At 35.1% G+C, this 20,985-nt stretch overlaps 3 protein-coding genes across 6 annotated transcripts; 2 read left to right on the forward strand and 1 right to left on the reverse strand.

Annotated features, from left to right (window-relative positions):
- Nucleotides 1–504: 504 nt before the first annotated feature.
- On the reverse strand, nucleotides 505–3,380 carry LOC129801868 (28S ribosomal protein S22, mitochondrial). The gene is made up of 3 exons (XM_055847263.1): nucleotides 3,316–3,380; nucleotides 1,711–1,982; nucleotides 505–1,642 (listed from the first exon to the last, which is right to left on the reverse strand). The coding sequence occupies exons 2-3, from the start codon at nucleotides 1,829–1,831 to the stop codon at nucleotides 588–590; spliced, it is 1,176 nt and encodes a 391-aa protein (XP_055703238.1). The 5' UTR covers nucleotides 1,832–1,982; nucleotides 3,316–3,380; the 3' UTR covers nucleotides 505–587.
- LOC129801866 (DENN domain-containing protein 2B-like) lies at nucleotides 1,895–17,905 on the forward strand. Of its 4 annotated transcripts, XM_055847257.1 has the most exons (4): nucleotides 1,895–2,699; nucleotides 10,470–12,019; nucleotides 15,166–15,259; nucleotides 17,582–17,905. In XM_055847257.1, exons 1-3 carry the CDS (start codon nucleotides 2,082–2,084, stop codon nucleotides 15,254–15,256), a joined length of 2,259 nt encoding a protein of 752 aa, XP_055703232.1. In that variant the 5' UTR covers nucleotides 1,895–2,081; the 3' UTR covers nucleotides 15,257–15,259; nucleotides 17,582–17,905. The 4 variants fall into 4 exon arrangements, with proteins under 4 accessions (XP_055703232.1, XP_055703235.1, XP_055703233.1 ...); XM_055847260.1 differs by lacking the exon at nucleotides 17,582–17,905 and having other exon boundaries at nucleotides 15,109–15,263; XM_055847258.1 differs by lacking the exon at nucleotides 17,582–17,905 and having other exon boundaries at nucleotides 15,166–15,263.
- On the forward strand, nucleotides 2,923–3,814 carry LOC129801869 (transcription factor Adf-1-like). The gene has a single exon (XM_055847264.1). It carries the CDS (start codon nucleotides 3,081–3,083, stop codon nucleotides 3,744–3,746), a length of 666 nt encoding a protein of 221 aa, XP_055703239.1. The 5' UTR covers nucleotides 2,923–3,080; the 3' UTR covers nucleotides 3,747–3,814.
- Nucleotides 17,906–20,985: the final 3,080 nt, after the last annotated feature.

Consider the following 20,985-nt stretch of genomic DNA (forward strand, 5'->3'; position numbering starts at 1 on the left):
AGCTTCACTGGTCTGTTATGGCCTCTACGGCTAGAGAAATTTATGTCCATATTGAAGAAAATTGCCTACGATTGTGTAGGAATAACACTAAAATATGGACATGTTTTTTCCTAGTGTGTAGAGGCCATTAGAAAATCCATAGAAAGAAATTCTGTTGGTCGTAAAACACAGATAATATTAAAATATCCTTAGTATGCAAGAATATCTGCTGCTAGAAATTCAAAATATAAGAAAAATATTAAAAGAAAATATATGTAAAAATAAATTTCTTAAGAATTTTCTTAATTAGATTTTTCATGATATTAAACAAATTATTGATTCCTAAGTATGAGAAGTACATGGGAGTGCAAGAAGTGCTGGAAGTATTGCAGTATTTTCGGGAGTCTTTCGAAACACTGGAAGTGTAAAGGACTTCTTCATACAAATTGTGGAAGTGTCTGGACGTGGTGTACACATTTTCATCCTAATATCTCCCCCTTGCCATTTTCATATCTAAAAACAAAATGATAGTAAAATGGGGAGATTGTTTATTTCTCTGTAATTTGCAAAATACACTAATTCTTCACAAATGCGACCTCTGACTTGAGCTAATTAATTCCGTGGGCGGTTTTGAGTCCATTGAGAATGCGCTTCTTTTCTCTAATGGCCTCTTCGTGCGTTTGGAGTGCCAGCTCAAGTTGTGCCTTCTTTTGCGAATGACTCTTGACAAACTCCTTGAGAATCTCCAGGCACACAGAATCCACCTCCAGATCTTCCTCTGACTTGCCCAATTTGCTCTCAATTTGACGCTTCAGGGATTGTTCATTGCTTCCTCCCTCCACCGACAAATGAGTGAGTTTCCTCTCATTCTGTCCACTCAATCTCCTAAGCTGCTCAAATAATGCCTCAGCCGGGAGTTGAACATTGTTCAAGAGACACTGAAGTTCAATGATCTCAACTCCATTTAGCAAAAAGTCCCTCTTAATCGTATCAAAAAGAAGATTATCTGTAATTCGATGCCATGCCAAGAAAAATGCCATTGGACCAAAATGTCTCGTTGATCGAAGTTGATGGAACTCCTTAGACTCATTCACATGCAGATACACCTGACTTGATATATCGTGGAATTCTTTCTCGTACGGTTCATACTGAACTGTGAGTCTGTCCAGGATGAATTCGTACTTTTGCTCTTCCAGACACCTTTTGAGATACTCAGGCTCAAACATCTTCGGCGTACGGATCTTTCGGCCCTCTGTGGGAAAGTAAATCTGATTCAAGCGCTTCCTGACATCCTGTGGAGCCGTCTCTAGAGTCCCATCAACTTTCCGGATAACGATTTTTCGTTCAAAATCACTCAAACCGTGCGAAATATCCGTGAAAATTATATCAGAGTCTGTATAGTTGGCCAAACCTTCGTCCTTTGACAATACTCTATATTCCGGATCTCTCATCTGTACAACAGGCGGCATTTGGAGCAACTTCCTGGCTTTCCGGAGACTATTTTCAATCTCTTGCTGCACCTGCTCTGTTGTCATGAATTTGTACTCAACAGCATTTCTACTTACAGTTCGTCTCCTGTACACCTTATCTAGGTCCAATCTTGTCAGGGATTTTAGCAATTTTTGGATTTTTCCATTGAAAAACTCTGGGGCAGGATCTCGATCTGTAAACATAACCCAACATTTTATTTCAAATCAATTTTCAATAAAAATCCATGGTGCAAATTCTTACCATAACTGAGATATTGGAGACTCCGGCTACTGGTGCTACATCTGAGAGTGCTATTCAAGACAATCACACTGATTTTCTGGGATAAATGGGGCACTTTTGAAAAATCTCGTAGTGAAAACATTCCGACAGCTGTGAAAATGTATGAAGAAGAAGAAGATAACGCAGTTTTGTGTTTTTTTCCGTCAGTTGGCGCTGTACTGCCAAACAGGTAGCGAAAAAAAAACTAGTTCCGCACTCAACAAGCAAACAATCTCTCGCCCAGGAAAAGTGCCCTAAAATGTGAGAAAAAGTGTGTGGTGAACATTAAAAATCAGTGTGTACCAGTGCTAAAGAGTCTGCCCGGTGGAAGATGTGAAAAAGTACGTGGGAGGATGTCCGGACAAGTGGGTACAACGAGGGTTCAGTTGATGTGTACAAAGTTTGAGAATTTGCTGAAGGAGGAGCACCAGAGTCGCCAAACCATCCCCAAGGTAGCCCCGAAGGGTGGTCAAAGACCCCTACTCCAGCGTTCAGCCACCGCCTTCACCCTCAGGCGGGTGGACAGTGCAGAAAAATTGAGTGGAAGTGAAAGTGCTTCCAAGAGGATCAAAAGGAGTCCGGCTTTCCGGGAAAAACTCCAAGCTAGGAGTAGGATATCCTCATTTCCTGTGCCTGGGGTGTCTGCGGAGTCTCGCTTGGAGCACAGTGACACAGTTCTGAGAGCTCTGAAGCACCCACTGCCCAAGGGGCCACCTCCAAAGAAGCCCCCAAGGACTTTTGAAGCTTCTGGACTTATCACACGTACCAGGAACTCACCAGCGACTGAACACATCTACATGGAGCCCTTTGAACACCTAAGGAGTCACTCTGAGGGCACAGAGTCTTCAACAGCCTCCACAGCCAGTAGCAGGGAATTCCGGGAGTCTCCGACAAAGCCTGAACTACACTATCTCTGTACAGACGTCACAGGACTCCAGGAAGAGGGATCTTTTGAGAAGATCTATGACCAGGTGAGTCATGAGCTAATTTTCTTTTTGAAAAGTTTTCTAAATGCGAATAGCAAAGATTAGGTCAAGCATCGTCGTATTTTATTGATAAGGTAAATTTATCTTGAGTTTCCTCATTAATCTTAAGTCCCAAAATCCTAATCAGCATTTTGTTTTGGCGATTAGAAAAATTTAAGTCCAATAGGAAAAAATTGTTTGGCCTTGGAATGCTTGATTTAGTGAAATATTTTGTAAAACCGTTTTTATTTGAAAAGAAAAAAAAAGATTAAAATTTAGTGCTTTGCTGTCAAAAATCGCACTCTGTCGGACGTTTTATCAAAATCGCATCGCGTCGTATCGTATCGTGAAAGTGCTTGTCAGGCTTTTGTGTTAAAAGAAAAAGAAATGGATGCGGAATTGAACGATCGATTGATAAATTACGTGAAAATCCATCCAATGCTCTGGGACAAGGCTTGCAGGGCATATCGCAGTAAGAAGCTAAATGGTAGAGTATGGGCTGAGATTGCCGAACATCTCGGAACAACGGTAAAACAAGTTAAGAAGAGATATAGATCACTCAGGGATACCTTCCGTCGGTACTTAAGGGAAGTGAAGAATGCAGAGAATGCTGGACGGGTACCTGAAAAAATTTACTGGGCACATTATGAGCAGATGTCCTTCCTGGCCAATCACATTGGTGTGAGGAATTCAGGTGAAGATGATGACTACGTAGAGATGGAGCCCAAGGAAGAAGAAAAAGCACAGGAAGATGTTTTCACAATGTCACCCTTTGAGTCATCAAGTCCAGAACCTGAAGGAATTTCCGCAGTGCCCGTGGTTAAAGAGGAAGTCACACCTGCAAAGAGACAGCGGTTGGACTTTGAGGAAGATTCCAATGATATTTTTGCCAAAGATCTGGAAATATTAATTGAAGATGAGACGGAGTCCTTCATGGCATTCTTAGCCACCAAAGTCAAGAGGGCCAAGTTGACCAAGGATCAGATAGATCAATTCCAAATAGATACTCTGAAATTTGTATCTGATAAATTGGGAGAATTCACTAAAGAGTAAAAAATCATTCCCTCTATATATTCCAAATTAAAAACCAATAAATAAACAATGATTTTGTGCTTAAGTTACCATGCGACTTTTCTTTTCGTTTGGGCATAATCGGTGTAAATAATATACCAAAAAAAAGCTTATTTTGATTTTATTTCGGTTTTGCCCCTGTAATCCAGGCAAAACCAATTTTGCAGTTTTTTGGGACTTAGGTAACCCTATAGGGGGAAGTGGGGCACCTTTGAAATTGGGATTTTTCTCCTATGTTTAAGTGGGACTAAACCATATCATAATGTAATTTAGCTTCTCAATCTGTTTGTGCAGATAAATTATATCACGATAAGGCTCAATTTTATTTAAAAATAGGTGAAAAATCCCAATTTCAAAGGTACCCCACCTTCAAAAGTGCCCCACTTTCCCCTAATTCCAAATATACTGAATCAATATAATTCTTCATAAAGAAATAGTTCAATACTGAGAAAAAAAAAGAGGCTGCGATTAACTTTTTTTCGTCATAACTTTAACACTTTTTGAGTGTAAAAATATATCAACATTTTTTAATATTAATTTTACACCTTTTAAGGGTAAAATCAACATGAAAGAAGGGTAACTTTAACCCCTAATACACCTAAAAAGGGTAATATTTACACCGTTTTAGGATCAATACTGCAGGGTAAGATTAACATTTCCGGAAAGTTATTTTAACTTTTTCTGATTTCTCTCAGTGAAAGGCCTTCAGATTTTTGATAATTTTCTAGAACTAGTCTTAGTATTAGGAAATTGTATCCTTTTGACATGAAATAAACTTGAATATCCAAGTTTATAAAACCATCACGAGAGAGAGACGCTGTAGGGTGGAGTAACCACTTATCGCCATGTTTAGGAAAAAGAGGAATTAATTTTATTATAACTTTTGAACTTTTATTACAAGATAACTCAAATTTGACACAAAACTACTTAGGGTAGAGTCAGCCCTTTTCGCCATGTAAGCACTTTTTCGCCACCTAATATAAAACAACTAATTTAAGGTATTTAAGAATAAGTAGCATTTCAACACTCATAATAATGTTCTGTTCTAATATCCCAATACGTTATTACGCCTCTTAATTAATTGAAATTCGTTTTAAAACAGGTGGCGAAAAGTACTGAAACAAGCATAATTGGGGAAAATGCATATTTTTCAATGAGATTCTCTAAAATTCTCGAGACGTATCCTAGATATATAGATAGATATTGCTTCAAAGTATCTTTATACAAAAATTCATTTTAGTCTGACAAAAATATCACACCTTACGAGGCCCCTAAAGCTTAATGGTGGCGAAAAGTACTGACTCTACCCTAGATGTATTGGCTCTAGATTAGTGAAAAAATAGTCCTAGAATTTAACGCTGGACTACTTAAAAAGCCTGATTTTTATTAACAATGCAAAAATACCCACTTCGTCGCCAATTTTCACCACTTTTCGCCAGTTTTGTAACCACTTCTCGCCACCCACTTGGAAAGGTCCAAACTCGATTATTTTAGGCAATTTTATAAATAGAATGCATTCAGCATTTCTTTTTCCTCATGATCACCTTATTATTACTCATTTTAAACGATTTTCCTTCACTTTTATTTGAGAAATCAAATTATAGGTCTATTGCAGAAAGTAAACAATGCAAATTTGACAACTGATAATCTCCGAAGTGAAGTTAGCGTCACCTATTAAAAATAGATGGCGACAGGTGGTAAAATCAATTCCAGAAGATAACCACTTTTCGCCATGCCTCATTTTTATATAAAAATAATATAAAATGATATATTAATTAACTAAATACAAATTTTATGTATTACACAAGTGTAATTAAATATTCAATAGATAAATAATTTATCCAATAAGGTATTTTTTGCTTGATAAAAATTTGATGACACTTAGTATATTTGGTAAGAAATATTGGATTCGATGCACGTGCTTAAAATATCACTCTAAAAAGTTTTCAAAATCGTAAATCCAAAAAGAATAATTATTATTTTTCGACTCTACAAGTAGCCGCAGTAAAAATACAAAGAACTCTGCGGCTCATTTATTTCACGAATTGCGAAAAATAGCGATTTCAATATACTTTTTTTTCTTTCTTTTGGAGTCTGACGGGGAACTTTACGCTCTCAATTCTCCCGGTGTTCGTCAGAAGGGTATTCCTCTTTCAAATTAAAAGAATCTTCTTTTTCTTCAAAGCTTTCAACCCTTGGTATGGGTCTTCTTCAGTGGGTCAATTTAGAAACTTTTAAGTATTTGAAAAACGTCTAACGTTTGACTAATTTTATGCATCGCCACATTCACTCTAACTCTTTCCCGGGGATTCTCACTGTTTTATTAATTTTAAACTATTTTATTTGATTTTTGAAAATTGAATTTTCAAATTTTCAATTTGTGACTTTTACAGTCTCCCCTAAAGTTGAAAACCAACGAAAAAACGTACAAAGTCACCCGCAACGACGGTAGTTGAATTCTCAAAAATACAATGATAATCGTAGTAACTTTCACTTTGAAACTACTACGATTATCATTTGAATTGAATGAGAGTAACACGATTATCGTAGTAACATTACCAACGATCATCGTAGCAAAAAAATCACTTTTAGTCGATAATCCAATTTTACAACGATTATCAATTGAAATTGGATTAATTTTGTGTTTGTCGTGTTACTTAATTTGAAAAATAAACTCAGTTACGATAAATTCTGTAAACATAACTGTCAATCGTTTTACACTTGTTACATTAAAAATGATAATCATTGTAATACGCAGTGTGTAGAACAGTGGGTAGTAGGATCAATGAACCCTATGTCCTAGACACACTTACGTCTTAAGCCGAGAGACGACTTAGTGGAAAATGATGGAAATATAATTTGACCATTATTTCTAATACAATTACGCTAAGCTGTCTCTCGTCTAATCCTCAGGTCTGTCAAGGCCCTTAGTTTTTCGTTCTATAACAACTTAAACAATTTTATTTCCAAATTAAGAAAATAAGAGGTTGTATCTTTTTCAGAAATACTAAAATAAAATAATGAACAAGATACTCAGAGAGTTTTTTGGTGATTCAATTCAAATACAAAATGTTTAACCTAGAATTATTATGATTTTTGAGGTTAAGCTTAGTATAACCTCACATTTCAATCTAACCTAGTATTGAAACATTCAAAGGAATGAGATAATGTTAAATTCGTATGAATATGAGAAAATTTAATTTAGTTCATTTATTTGAAAGTTACACGAGTTTTTGCTCAAAAAAAAATTCCCACGTTCGAGGTAAAAGATCAGCAAGTTGGACTGTAAAAGAGGTAGAAGTCAAGGTTCTGATTGTTCCCTTGATTTCGTTCAGGCCACAGAGGAAAAGAGAACCACCAGCTTGTGTTTTTTTTTTGGGAGTCACGGTAGTTTTTTCGCCCCAGAACTCTTTGAATACCATTACAACTTTGGTCGAAGAGAACCTTGAATCGATTGTCTTTGATTCCTCTTTCGTTTTAATGTTTGAATGTGTGTTTGGGTTTTTTTTTTCTCATGGTGGCCGGAAGTATTGCAGTTGTGCTCTGCATATGTAATAAATTGGCCTGCACTTGTTATTTTCTTTCTGCCTCTTCTTCTTCTTCTTCTAGAAGAGGTACGCACTCTCTTTGCCGGAGAGTTAGAGTTCCTCAAATACTTTCCGATTGAAAGTGAAGTGTTTACGGTTCACTGAACTTTCTCCATATATACAGTGGTGGAAATAAGTATAATTCCACCCCATTACCCTTAAAGAAACTCAACAAAAAAAGAAGTCTCGAAAAAAAGTCATACGTGGATCTTAACGTCCGTTCATGCCAACATAAAAAATCGACATTGTAATTTTTTATTATAAGTATTATTAGAATTTATAATAGAATTTTGTTTTTTAGGCTGGAAATATATATAATTCCACTCAATAAATTTACCGCTAAGGTATTTATTTTTGACCAATTTAAGGTTAATATCTTTCAATATTTTTTTTTCAACTTTAATAAATTAAATTCCATTTCATAAAATTTTACATTCATTCTAAAATGTGTAAATTAGTGGCAGCAAGAGTCAAAGAAGAGAAAAGTATTTATTACAATGGGAAATTTAGGGCGGCCAGGGGGATGGTAGAGCGCAATGGAAACTCATAAATGAGCTTACTGGTAGAGAATCTAATTCATCTACTGGCATTGATAAAATTATTCAGTCTGGTAATGTCTTAACATCTGCCACGGATATTGGTAACCGTTTTAATAGTTTCTTTATAGATACTCCTGGGGATCTTGTTGATAGAATGATCACTCGCTCTGGCTCCTCATTTGATACGGAAATTCCTTCTGTGTACTCATCTGTGAACTTTTTTTTATTTTTACCGTTACTACTTTTGAAGTCCTTAAGACTATTCATGGCTTAAAGAATGGCAAGTCTAAGTACTACGATTCCATCTGCTCTGACTGCATGAAAAAATTGCTTTCAATATCGTTGATGTTTTAACCGTTTTAATCAATAGGTGTTTTGAAAGTGGAACTTTTCCGGATTGCCTTAAGATTGCAATAGTTATCCCTGTTCATAAAAAAAGGTCCCAAGACTGATCCTAATAATTATCGCCCTATTTCTCTCTTGTTTGTCTTTTCTAAAATAATTGAAAAGCTGCTAAAATCCCATCTGGAGTACTTTTTATACAGTAAGCAATATTTTAGTGAAGACCAATTTGGTTTTACTGCTGGGAAATGCACGGAGAATGCGATAACGACACTAGTCACAGAAATTAGTAATAGCGCTAATGAAGGCAAATGCGTTTGTGGGGTATTTCTTGACCTTACAAAGGCTTTTGATACGGTTAACCATTCTAAGTTGCTAATTATACTTTCGTTGCTGGGAATTAATGGGATTGGGTTTGATATTTTTAAGTCCTATCTCTCTGGCAGAACACAGTCTGTACGTGTAAATGGCACTATGAGTAATTTTGGAGCCTTGGAGCATGGTGTTCGCTAGGGTACAGTTTTGGGACCCCTACTATTCTTAATTTACCTAAATGGCTTGTTGCAACTTAACCCTAATTGTAGACTTCTAGCTTATGCAGACGATTTGGTTTTAATATTCAGGGGTGATTCTTGGAACGAAGTCAATATTAAAATGCACGATGACATCAAATTGATTAGACTATGGCCTCAATTCTGAGCCCAAGATCAAGATCAAAATTTCAAGCTGTCAAATATTTCCAAGATCAAGATTTCATATTCTGACGCGAAACATTAATGGAACTTAAAATGTCTTAGCTAAGAACCAAGATTTCAAGATTTTCCACACTTAACGACACGTCACCTGACAAATATCTTCATTTCTTTGCCAAATTTGTTGAAATTTCGCCGTATAAATTAGAAAAATTAATTTTATGTTGTATTAAATATATTACAGTCCATAATAGGGAATAAAAGAAGTGCAAACAAAACTTGTGACATGTGATAAACTCGAAAATGCTTATTCAAGATGTTATTCTCTTGCAGGTATTCTCAGGGTGTTGTACTTCGAAACGTACATCTAGAAATATGTATACCATTACGATTAAATTACAAGATCAAATATAGCATTTTTCATAATCATTTTCTCTTTTTGTATCATCTCTTATAGAAATATTCCTCATCAAAAACAATTTCCGCGTGAAACTCTTCAAATTGTTAGTATCTTGAAAATTCCAAGCACCTCCAAGAGGTTCTTGGAATTATTTCAAGAAAACAAGAAATTTGACGTCTTGAAATCTTGAAATATTGGTTCCAGAATTGCAAATCTTGATATCCACACGGTTTGTGTCTTGGATTTCAAGATTCCAAGACATTTGACAGATTTGACATCTTGATCTTGATTTTTTGATTTCAGAATACTAAAATCTTGAAATTTTCTTGATCTTGATCTTGGGCTCAGAATTGAGGCCTGTAATTGGACAATCATTCCCTTATTCTAAGCAATAAATCGAGAGCTATCCGTTTTTTTCTGCCCACATCGTGTGACAATGATGAAACTTTAATTTGTCACTCGCCCTTGTGTGTTTCGAATTACGGTGATGGTTGCATCAATATCCCTTTCACCGATGAGGTTACTTACTTGGGTGTGGTCATAGATAGCAAGTTTTCCTGGAAGCCGCACATTGCTAGGCTCTAGAATTCTTTCGCGCCAATTGTTGCTATAATGGCTTTCAGATTGGTCGTTACTGTTTTAAAGACGTTGCGAAAATCCACTAGAGACAGATTCGGTGTTTTTTACCTTTAGGGACGATTGGGTCATATATGACCCATGAAAATTATGAAGCTTTCTTGAAAATAGCAATAAACTATAATTTTTACTTTGTTGAGAAATATTATGTATAATTATTATAGTTTCTAGTCCCAAGAGGTTTTTGCTTAAAAAAAAATAGACATATTAAAAATATTAAAATTCAGGGACCAACGTGAAAATTTGAAAATTCGTTATTTTTGAGCTCAAATATTTTGTATATAGCAAATAGTTGGAGATTTGCAAAAAATATCCTAGATTCCTACATCTTTCTACTTTGTGATTTGGTAAAAACATTAGAAAGAAATAACTTCAGGTAGCCAGGAAAAATTATTTTCTCTATGGGTCACGGGTGACCCAATCGTCCTAAAAGGGTTAAGGAGGGTAATGGGGTGGAATTATACTTATTTCTACCACTGTATATTTTTTTTTTATTATTTCTCTTTTAGGTGGGGGAAATTGTGACTGTGGCTTTTGATAAATCCGTGTCTGATGCCAATATAACTCTCCTGCCGCCGGAAGGTGATTCCACCGAGAGGATTAGTGGTACGAGAAAGGAACCAAGTACAAATCTGTCGAGATCTTGCACGGAGAAGCGACGGGAATACGTTAGGAGGACATCAACGCTCTATGGAACGCTCCATCGAAGGGAATCTGTTGATTCAAGTCAAAAATTCACCAGTCAGATTCCAGATCTCTTCAGGATGTGCCTTTTGGTAGAGTTTAATTCAATCACAAATACTGCCCACATTAAGAGTCACTTCCCGCCAGACTCAGTGATTCCTCGGAATGTTGAGCAATTGGTATTTCCCTGTGGGGCTAAGCAGAGCGAGAGGAGGACAAGGGATGGCCAGGATTATTCATTGATCCTGACAAATGATGATGGAGAGAGATTGTATGGCTACTGTCGACGGATTTTGCCGGAAAACAGTGAAATTCTCCTGCCAATGGCTTATTGTCTTCTAACGGATACTAAAGCTCCTGGTTTCTATTTTAAACTCCTTAAAGAGATTGAATCACGCCATGGACAGACAAAATCTCAATTTACGAGGATGCTGCAGGATTTGATGGAGCTGAAACTTCCTCCACCTGGGCAGGTGTTGAACCTCAAACTCTCCACGCCTGCCAATAATAATTCTGTTCAGAAAAATCATGGAATCTCACAGGATTTCTCGTGTATCTCAACAGCGAGTTTCCTCAATACAGACATGGTCTTCCTGAGGCGTCCGTCGGATGTACGTCTCGAAAGTAGTGATCTCTGGCTCCTCCATCGAACTCTGGGCTCTGAACTACTTCTCCATGTCTTCGGGACACTTTTGCTGGAAAGGAAAGTGGTGCTATTCAGTGAGAGTATTTCCCTGGTGGCTTCGTGCATTCTGGCTCTGGCAGAAATTCTCTATCCCTTCCAGTGGCAATATACCCTCATTACAGTGGTACCCCATCGACTTCTGGAGATCTGTCAGGCTCCCTTTCCCATTCTCGTGGGCAGTGTTTGCGAAGTGGATGAGATGGTGATTGATGATGGAATTGTTGTCAATCTCGATGCCAAAAGAATGACCCAGTGTTGCGGAGATGAGATGACACTCATTCCTGCCAAACTCAGAAATTCTCTGCTAGTTTCCCTGGAGATGTACAATGCCCTCAATGAGGACAAATTTCTTCTCAGTGTCTTAATTGCTGAAGCTTTTTTGAGATTCTTCATTGAGATCTTTGAACATTTTTTGCCCGAAGTGCCCTTCAACAAGGAAAAACTCATCAATTCCCACCCAAATCCATCTGTTCAGATCTTCCTGGAATGGTTCGTGGAGACAGCCATGTTTCACAATTTTGTCAAAATGCGTTTGGCAAGTGGTCATCAAAAATTCTACAAAATTTTCGAGGCTCGCCTATTGGAAAAGGGTCAAGGTGATCGAAGGAAAATGGTTCAGAATCTCGGAGGTCTCAGTCCATTTGGCAAAAAAACCAAGACCCTCAAGGAACGTTTCCGGGAGTTCTTTGAGTAAGAAAAAAAACAAAATCAAAAAAAAACCATCGATCCGTAAAGTGACCTAGATTTATCGTCAATTGCATCAACCGTTGTCGTATCTGCATTTGATGCAAGCGATAAACTTCATCTCAACACTGAGAAAAAAGGGGGTTCGATTAACTTTTTTCTTCATAATTTTAACACTATAGGTGTAAAAATATATCAACATTTTTTAATGTTGATTTTACACCTTATTAAGGGTAGAATTAACATGAAAAAGGGGTAACTTTAACCCCTAATACACCTAAAAAGGGTAATATTTACACCGATTTCGGATCAATACTGCAGGGTAAAATTAACATTTCCAGAATGTTATTTTAACTTTTTCGGATTTCTCTCAGTGAAGGGGGAGATATTGGGGTAAAAATGTGTACACCACTTCCAGGCACTTCCACAATTTGCATGGAATAGCCGTGCGCACTTCCAAAATTTCGCAACACTCAAAAATTCTGCAATACTTTTAGCACTTCATGCACTTCTTACACTTACTAATCAATAATTTATATAATCTTATGAGAAATCTAATTAGGAAAACATTTAAAAAAAAATATCTCAAGAAATTTATTATTCCGCATATTTCTAACATTTTGCTTATATTTTGAATTTCTAGCGACATTATTGCATACTTTCAGTAATTTAATATTATCTTTGTTTTACGAAGGGGTATCAACATATTTTGTATTTCGTCAGTTAAATCAGCATTTGTCGTAACTTAATTTTTGCGATTTTGAGTTATATCATTGTCTTTGGATTTAAATACAATGGTTATATACATATTTGGAATCAGCGTAATTTTGTTTATTAAACGCACTTGAGAAAAAGAAACTTCTATAAGCCCAATAAAAATTATTTTAAATAAAAGTTATCGTAAGTGCCCTTAATTAAGAAAAAATTATCAGAATTTGTCGTAACTTCCATTTTTGGGGAACTTACGATAAACTTTCATGCAAAATCTTCTCTACATTTGCCGTAATTTCTTTTGCTCGTTTGCGTGGCTTGTAATTTGCAGCAAAAATGTAATATTTATAATTAAAACGTTCACAAACTCTTCCAAATATCCAAAGACAGTGCGAATAATGCAACAATAAATAATTTTAATTCAATATTTGTGAGAAAAAAGTGAGAAAAAATCCCTACCCATCTGTCATTAATTCAAAACAAAACAAGCGACATGGCGCGCAAAATTTATTCAATAAAAGTTACGAAATAAAAACTTAGTGACAGGGATAACGGTTTAATTGACTAATTTAGTCAAATAAAGGCGCTTATTATCACTAGAATAATTCAAATTGATATAATGCATTTTAGAAAATTGTCGTAACTTTCAGAATCTCCATACATTGGAAATTACGGCTTTATAAATGATGGAAGTTACGATAAAATATTATTGTGTTTCTTCTAACATATCGTCGGTTGCGGCTACCTCTGTCGTATCTGCATTTCTTTTGTGTCAGCATTTCACGCAAGAGGGGTTGTCTGTATTGTAGTTGCTCCGAATGCAGATACAAAACAAATGCAGATACGACAGAGGTAGCCGCAACTGACGATATATCTCAATATCTCACCTTTAAAATCATTTTATAAATATTTTCTCGAGTTAACCTACAGTTTATTAGTGGCACTTTTATTATTTCGACTCAAAAGTATCGCATTCGGGGCTCATTTTTAAGAAAAATAAAGCTGAACTGAAAGTTTCGTCTCCTGAAAAGTTGTCAAAAGGAAGTTACCATAAATGCTGATTTAACTGACGATTTTCCTAAGAGACCAGTGGACCTACTTTTGGAAAATAGGGTCTCTAAAAAAATGAATTGTCGTTTGCAATTGTTGATGCTGTGCTGGAAAGTCTGTAAGAATCAAAAAGCACGAGTGCAACAACGAATTCAACACTTCATACGTATCTTCACATTTTATTAAGCTTGATTCTCTCCCCGGTTTCAAAATTCTTTAAAATTGAAACATTTTGTACTCTTGGGAATGGTTTTTAGTGATTACTAATTAACTTTTGTAACAAGATTGCCTATTTTTTTGCAGGACCTTTTCCGTTATTGTTGTATTGGAGAAATTTTTCCAAAATTATTTTCCAACATTTTAATAATCTCTCCCATTGTTATCGAAAAAATTTCTTCCATTAGGATGCTCACAATATAGCCATCAATATTAGAGACCGTTTAAAATGGAATTGATATTTCGAAGAATAAATCCCTATTTCGAAATTTTCAAAGTCACTTTTAATCATCTTTAAAGCAAGGACACGATCTAAATAAAGTTCCAAAATGTTGTTTTTTTACGGAAGTCCATCACTTAGATTTATTCAAAATTACGCTAACATTACATATTACAAATGTTCCTTTTCGTTTCTCATTTTGTAAAAGTTCTCAAAAGCACAAATCGACCTTTTTGAAGAATATTTTTGAAGAGACGTAAACGTAATACACTAAAACCTTTCCAGCATATGCAAAAACGTAAACAAAAAGAGGTGGATGTATTCTATGGGATACCCCTTAACTACATTTGCGAAAAAGTCCAACGAATTTATGCAATCATGCAATACATATTACGATAAATTATTAAAAAAATATATATCAAATTGATTCAAAGTCAATTGCAATATCTATGTCATTATTTGCGAGCAACTACATGAATTTGAAATAACTGTAAAAATTAAAAAAGAACTATTATTCAGTTGAATATTTCCTCGGAAAAATTACAACACAAATTAAGCTGTAATAAATTTGAGCATATTTGCTCCATTTCATTGTCATAACCAAACTTGTAAAATGTCAAAAAAGATCTTTTCAAATTATATTGCCGTTTGAATTAAAAATCTTAACTAAAAGTAGCGTAGTCTGAAAAATATGAAATTAGACAGAAAAGACTTTATATTCGGGCACTTCCACTCCCAAAGCACTTCCAAGCACTTCATTTTCAACCGTACACCACTTCTAACCCTAATATCTCCCCCTTGCTTCATCTCTTGCATCAAATGATGACAAAAAAATGCAGATACGACAACAGTTGATACAATCGACGTTATATAAGTGCCTAACATATTTTTTTTACAGATAAAAAAAAACACTAACTCTGAAGTAATTGACAGAAGTGCATTTAATACATTTTAGGCCTTTTTTAATTGCGATAGTTTATTATATAGTAGACTCAAAACAAAAAAAAAACTCACAGAAAAGATTAGTTTTTAAGTGCCCCTCTTAATATATATCGATACCTGAGAATAAGAAAAGAACAACTCGATTTTTTGCGAAATTCGTTTTTTTCGCTTTTCGGGTACTCCTTGACACCCTCTACTTCCCCTGTGAATATTATACTGGAAAATAAATTATTCCCAAAGTTATAGTGCTTTTTCTAAAAAAAGCAAAATCTCACTCATTTTTCAATTCAGTCAGGATAAGAGTCGCATAACTCGACCGTGTGACGTCATCATTTTGCTTGTCAAAAGTATCCCGGCTGATTTCACGACAATGGATAAGCTATTATTTGGCTGCAAATATGTATAGTCTTTAAATTGGTAATAACTAGTTAATAACTAATATAGTTAATAATAGGTAATAAATCTTCTAAAAAATTAAAAAAAATGGATCAAAAACTAAAAAGTGGAAATTGAATACGAAATAGATGTAAAATGCTATTATTATCTATTATTATGCTATTATTTATCAAATATTACTAATATCTTGATATTTTTTTTAAGTTCTCGAATATTGTAAAGTGTTGCAAAAACTGGATAAAAGTGATAAAATGCTAATTTATTATGCAGCAAACTTCTCCTTGGCGCGAGAGCTCATAACCTGTTAACTTTAAACTGTTAACTGTAAAATTGGTTTGAAATAATAACAAGAAATATGTAAAAAATGAAAATTAAAAAAAAAATAATATAAGACCTATAGTTGGTATGGTTACCCGCCCTGGGAATCCTACTTCACTGAAACACTTCCTCTTGGTTCGATAATCATATCTTTTTATTAATCAATTTTCACATGAAAGTCTTCTACATGTTCTTTCGGATAATTAGCCGCCATTCCACACTTCACTTCTTCTTCTTCTTCCTCTTCCAGTTCCTCATCCTAGACACACACCAACTGATCGACATCTCCCCTCACTACAGTTCCCACAGGGGGAAGTCTGTGTGGAATTGTCACGCGTGAGTTAGAAACCCATCAATGCTAATCGAACCTTCTTCTTCTCTTTATTTAAGGGGACGTCATCCATTGAATGGTTTCCCGTACCAATCGAACTTTTGTTCTTATAATCACATGTGTACGAAAATGCAATTAATTGATTTTTTAATGAAATCTTTGTTCAATTCAATGATTTTTGTTTGATTTGTTTAATAAAAATCATTGTCATTTAAATTGCCAGTAACCTCAAATGTGTAACTGGACTAGACTTGTAATGGTATAGTAAAGAAAAATAAGATGAAAATGCATTTTATGAGTTGTTCTTCTTTCCCGAATTCCTGTTGGAATTTCACAAAAAAAAATCTAAAATTCACAAATTACAAATGAGAATTTAAAAATTGTACAGACGAATATTAGTTGTATAATCCTTACCAAATTGTTAGATAAAGAAAATTCAATGGAAATTAGCTTTTTGTTACGATAATCTGTGAAAAATCACTTTGGCATTTTCTGCCAATTTTCAGAAAATTTATACAAAAACCACAAGAAAATAGGAAAATATATATTAAAAAATTAATTTATAAGTCCTAGAACTGCTGTGGAAGTCTTGTGAATTGAAAAACTATTAAAAATTTGCTTTTTTGTTAAGAATATCTGAACTAGCATAGTATGCCAACTTGGTAATCTACGTGATTTTTTGTCTCGGGTTTTAAAGTTGCACTATTGCGTGGATGTCTCTTAAAAAATGGCTACTGATTTTGTTGGCGTCATACAAAGCGAGCGCTTTACGCCAAGAACAAAATGGACGACGAGCGCCTCTCACGCTTTTCATGCGTACTTCGCTTTCCTGTCGGCAGTACATCGAGAAAACCCTTTAAAGTGCGGTAATCGAAATATCGATTTAATCGAATTTTCTATGAGGATAATGTGTTTATAGGTATAGTTTATACCTAATGGGAAATTGTCAATGAATCTGTCACAGTGATTAAAAACACGTGGTGGTTCAGAGCAATGGCCGCGATGGATTAGTATACATAGATAGTGATGCGCATGGGGAATGATATCGAAACAATTTTGACAAGTGATGCGTGACCAGCCGGGTCTTTTGGCAGCGTGGGAAAACTCGAGTTGTTTGGGTCTTATCCTGAGTTTTTGATATGACAGCTGAGGAAAAATATGTTACAACTCGGAAAATATTGTATTAGTTATTAAAATACACATTATTTTGTGAAAATTTTATGGAATTAAGATAGCTATTATAGAATCCTTTCGTTTGATGTACAATATTAGAAAAGTGAAGTTAAATTAATTGATTTATTAGCAAATGCAAATCTCAGCTTTAAATCGCTCTCCTGTAAAGTTGGCCATTCGCGAGTTGTTCTTTTCTTATTCTCAGGTATCGATATAAAAAGAAAAGAAAAACTTCTCAAGATACAGACACACACGCACATTTTCCCATGGCCAAAGTGGCCAAATACAAAACACTTTCTTTGAGAGGAGAATCCCAGAAGCCTCTCTAAACTTTATGATATTTCTCTGTGTGATAGATTTTTAGAACGTTTCCTTCCACTTTTCGCGGAAAAATAAAATCAAATAATAAAAAAAATGTTGAATTAGTTGAAGTAATATTAACACGATGATTTGTTTTGTGTTAAGAATTTGCAAGAGGCAGAAATATTGACAAATAAATTTTTGAGTAGTTTTACATAACTGTCTTTTTATATATCATCCAAAGTGCAGCACGACTTTCTCAGTCAGAAAAATGTGGAAGATTGCCAAGAGATACAAAATACTTGGAAGGAGATTTGGAACTCTTAATGCTTTTGCTCTGAAAATTGGTTTTGCATTAAATGTTTGAATGAAAAATGCTGTTTATCTATATTTGCCGCCGAATTTACGATCAACCTTCCGGAGAAGACGCCAGGAAACTGTTCACTGGTTCTATAAGTCCATTGATGAAAAATATATTTTTCCTTTAGCAATGTTTTATGATTAGGGTAAGTGTGCCAAATTTCGGCATAGTTGCATGCAAGCGCCAAAGTCTCAAGTTTGAAATGTAATATTTTAAATACAAATTGATTTTTTTATTCTTTCTTCTGAAAGAGTGTTGCTTGGAACCTTGTAAAGAGTTTACCGTCTTTATTTACTCTAAAATCATTCTTAATACATTTTAAAATGAAAAAAATATAGACATAGCTTTGGTACCCTATTTCGGCCACCTTCATTCTCATATTTCCTTGTCCTTTAGGAATTCTTCTAGTATCTTTTTCACGTCATCTCGTTTGTCGAAGCTACATTTTTTGTTATTCTTTTGCATTGTATAATCTCTAGAGTACGTAAGATCTAAAAGTTCATGAAAATTCGAGGAACAAAAAAGGTGGCCGAAATTGCAAGCTGGCCGGAATTTGGCACACTTACCCTATATCGAGAATTGCTTAGCAAATAGAAAGAGACAATAGACAGCTTTAATCCCTAAAAGCAAGCAGTAAGTATACTAAGCAGTAATGAGTATTAAGGCTAACGGTCCTATTCCAATGAAATCTTTCTACTGATTTTTTTTTACATGTGTGATGGTGCTATTCCAATGAAAAAGTGACCATGTTTTTTTTAGCACATTACTGTTCTCAAGTACTAAAAATGACCATGCCTGTCTGTTCCCATACGTCATATCAAGGAAAATAATGAGTAGAGAATATTAATGCTGCTCGCCGACTTTTCACACTGAGAACTCACTGGAAAACTCATGGAAAACCTGGGAAAATCCGCAGTTGAGGCTAAAATTGTCAACTCCCGGCCATCTAACTGCATATCACGCCACCAAGCTAACAGAGACCTGTCAAGGTTACTCCACACTGACTGAAAGCTTGCTCGGAGGGAATATTCGAAATTCGGATTTCGGTTTAACTTTTCTTTTGTGTCGATTCCTGTCATGACTATTTGGTAATTTTGAAACACGACAAGACTTGGGGAAAATATGAAGTTTTTGTGTAGAGAGAAGAACCTTACATCTTATCAATCATGATAAAGAAAATGTAGAAAATACTATGAAAGTGAAAACATTAAATTAATTCGAATTTCGATTTCCCAACCGAAATTCGAATTCGAATATTCCCGCCGAGCAACCTTTCACCCCCGATCACAATGCCATCTGACATTAATTGAAATAACATGTGGGAACAGTCATGGTCTTTTTAGTACTTGAGAACAGCAATGTGCTAAAAAAAAACATGCTCATTTTTTTATTGGAATACCACCATGATTCTTACATAATCACACCTATTTAGCACATGACTGTTATCATGTGTTTCTGTGTTATCGACTTTCTTTGTGGTTTCTGTCACGTCTTTTCGCTAGTCTTCGTCGTGTTTCAAAGTCACCGTATATAGTCTTGATGAAGCATATAGGAACAGCAATGTACTAAAAAATGTTCAAGAGCAAAATTTCCCTTATCATCATTAGCACTATCATAAATCGAGAATAGGAAAATAGAAAAGGAAGTTGCTATTTCAATAAGAAATGAAAAACCGAAATCTTTCTTGAACATTTTTTTTAGCACTTTATTGTTCTCAAGTGCTTCTGCATTATCAACTTTTCTTTCTGGTGGTTTCTGTCTCGACTGGTTTCTCCAGTCCACGCAGTGTTCTAAAACCACCAAATAGTCGTTACAAGAACCTACCTATACAAAGAGAAAAGTCGATTATGTAGAAACTCTTGAGAATAGTAAAGTGTAAAATAACCAGTGATAAGCCAAGATAAGCTTATGGTAGTTGAGATTCTTTACATGTGACCTCGAAAAGCATGTAACTTGGGTGGTTTGCAACTAGGAATACGTGAAAATTCGATTGAATTTAATTTTGGGGGTAGAAAATCGCGTCGAGTAAACTGTTCTTGTCCGTCGATTTGGATAAAATTGGGCGACATTTTGACTAATTTATGAACTTAACTATTATGAACCGGTTATAAACCTACACTGAGAAAAAATGGGGATGCGATTAACTTTTTTTCCTCATAACTTTAACACTTTTTAGGTGTAAAAATATATCAACATTTTTAATGTAATTTCACACCTTTTTAAGGGTAAAATTAACATGAAAAAGGGTAACTTTAACCCCCAATACACCTAAAAAGGGTAATATTTACACCGATTTCGGATCAATACTGCAGGGTAAAATAAACATTTCCGGAATGTTATTTTAACTTTTTCGGATTTCTCTCAGTGTATAAATAACTTTTGCCTGAAAATCAATTGCATTTACTCCTAAGCCATATTTAGCAATCTTTTTAATTTGTAAATCGGTTCAAATCGATTCTGAACCGGTAAATAGTACAGTAAATTATGCAAGAACACTTCAATTGAAAGTACAGTAGACTCTCGCGACTCTCGCTCAATCGGGTCTTTTTCAATCGGGCGCCAAATTTTGTTGACAATTTCACGTTTCATTTTGAAGCAAATTTGTTCAAATTCGCTGTAGTCCGTCTTATATTATCGTGATTCTTTATAATTGAGCGCTTTTTGTGGAATTTACAATGACTTTGACGCCCAAATCTATCGATAATTTGGATGACATTTTGCCCCATATGCCCGATTGAGAGAGAGTCTACTGTATTTAGCACCACCTAGGGTTGTAAACCGGCTTAAAACCTTTTTTTTAATTTATCTCGAAAACTTGCTAAAATTCCTATACTTTTAGGCCTTTTACGTGTGATAATAGGGGAGACTGGGGTAAAAAGTCACAAAACGGATATTTTATTTTTTTACAAGCTACTCGAGCGCTTCAAAAATTTCTAATTAGCGCAGTTTTATAG

This window comes from Phlebotomus papatasi, chromosome 2, assembly GCF_024763615.1.
Source record: "Phlebotomus papatasi isolate M1 chromosome 2, Ppap_2.1, whole genome shotgun sequence".
Taxonomy (NCBI): domain Eukaryota; kingdom Metazoa; phylum Arthropoda; class Insecta; order Diptera; family Psychodidae; genus Phlebotomus; species Phlebotomus papatasi.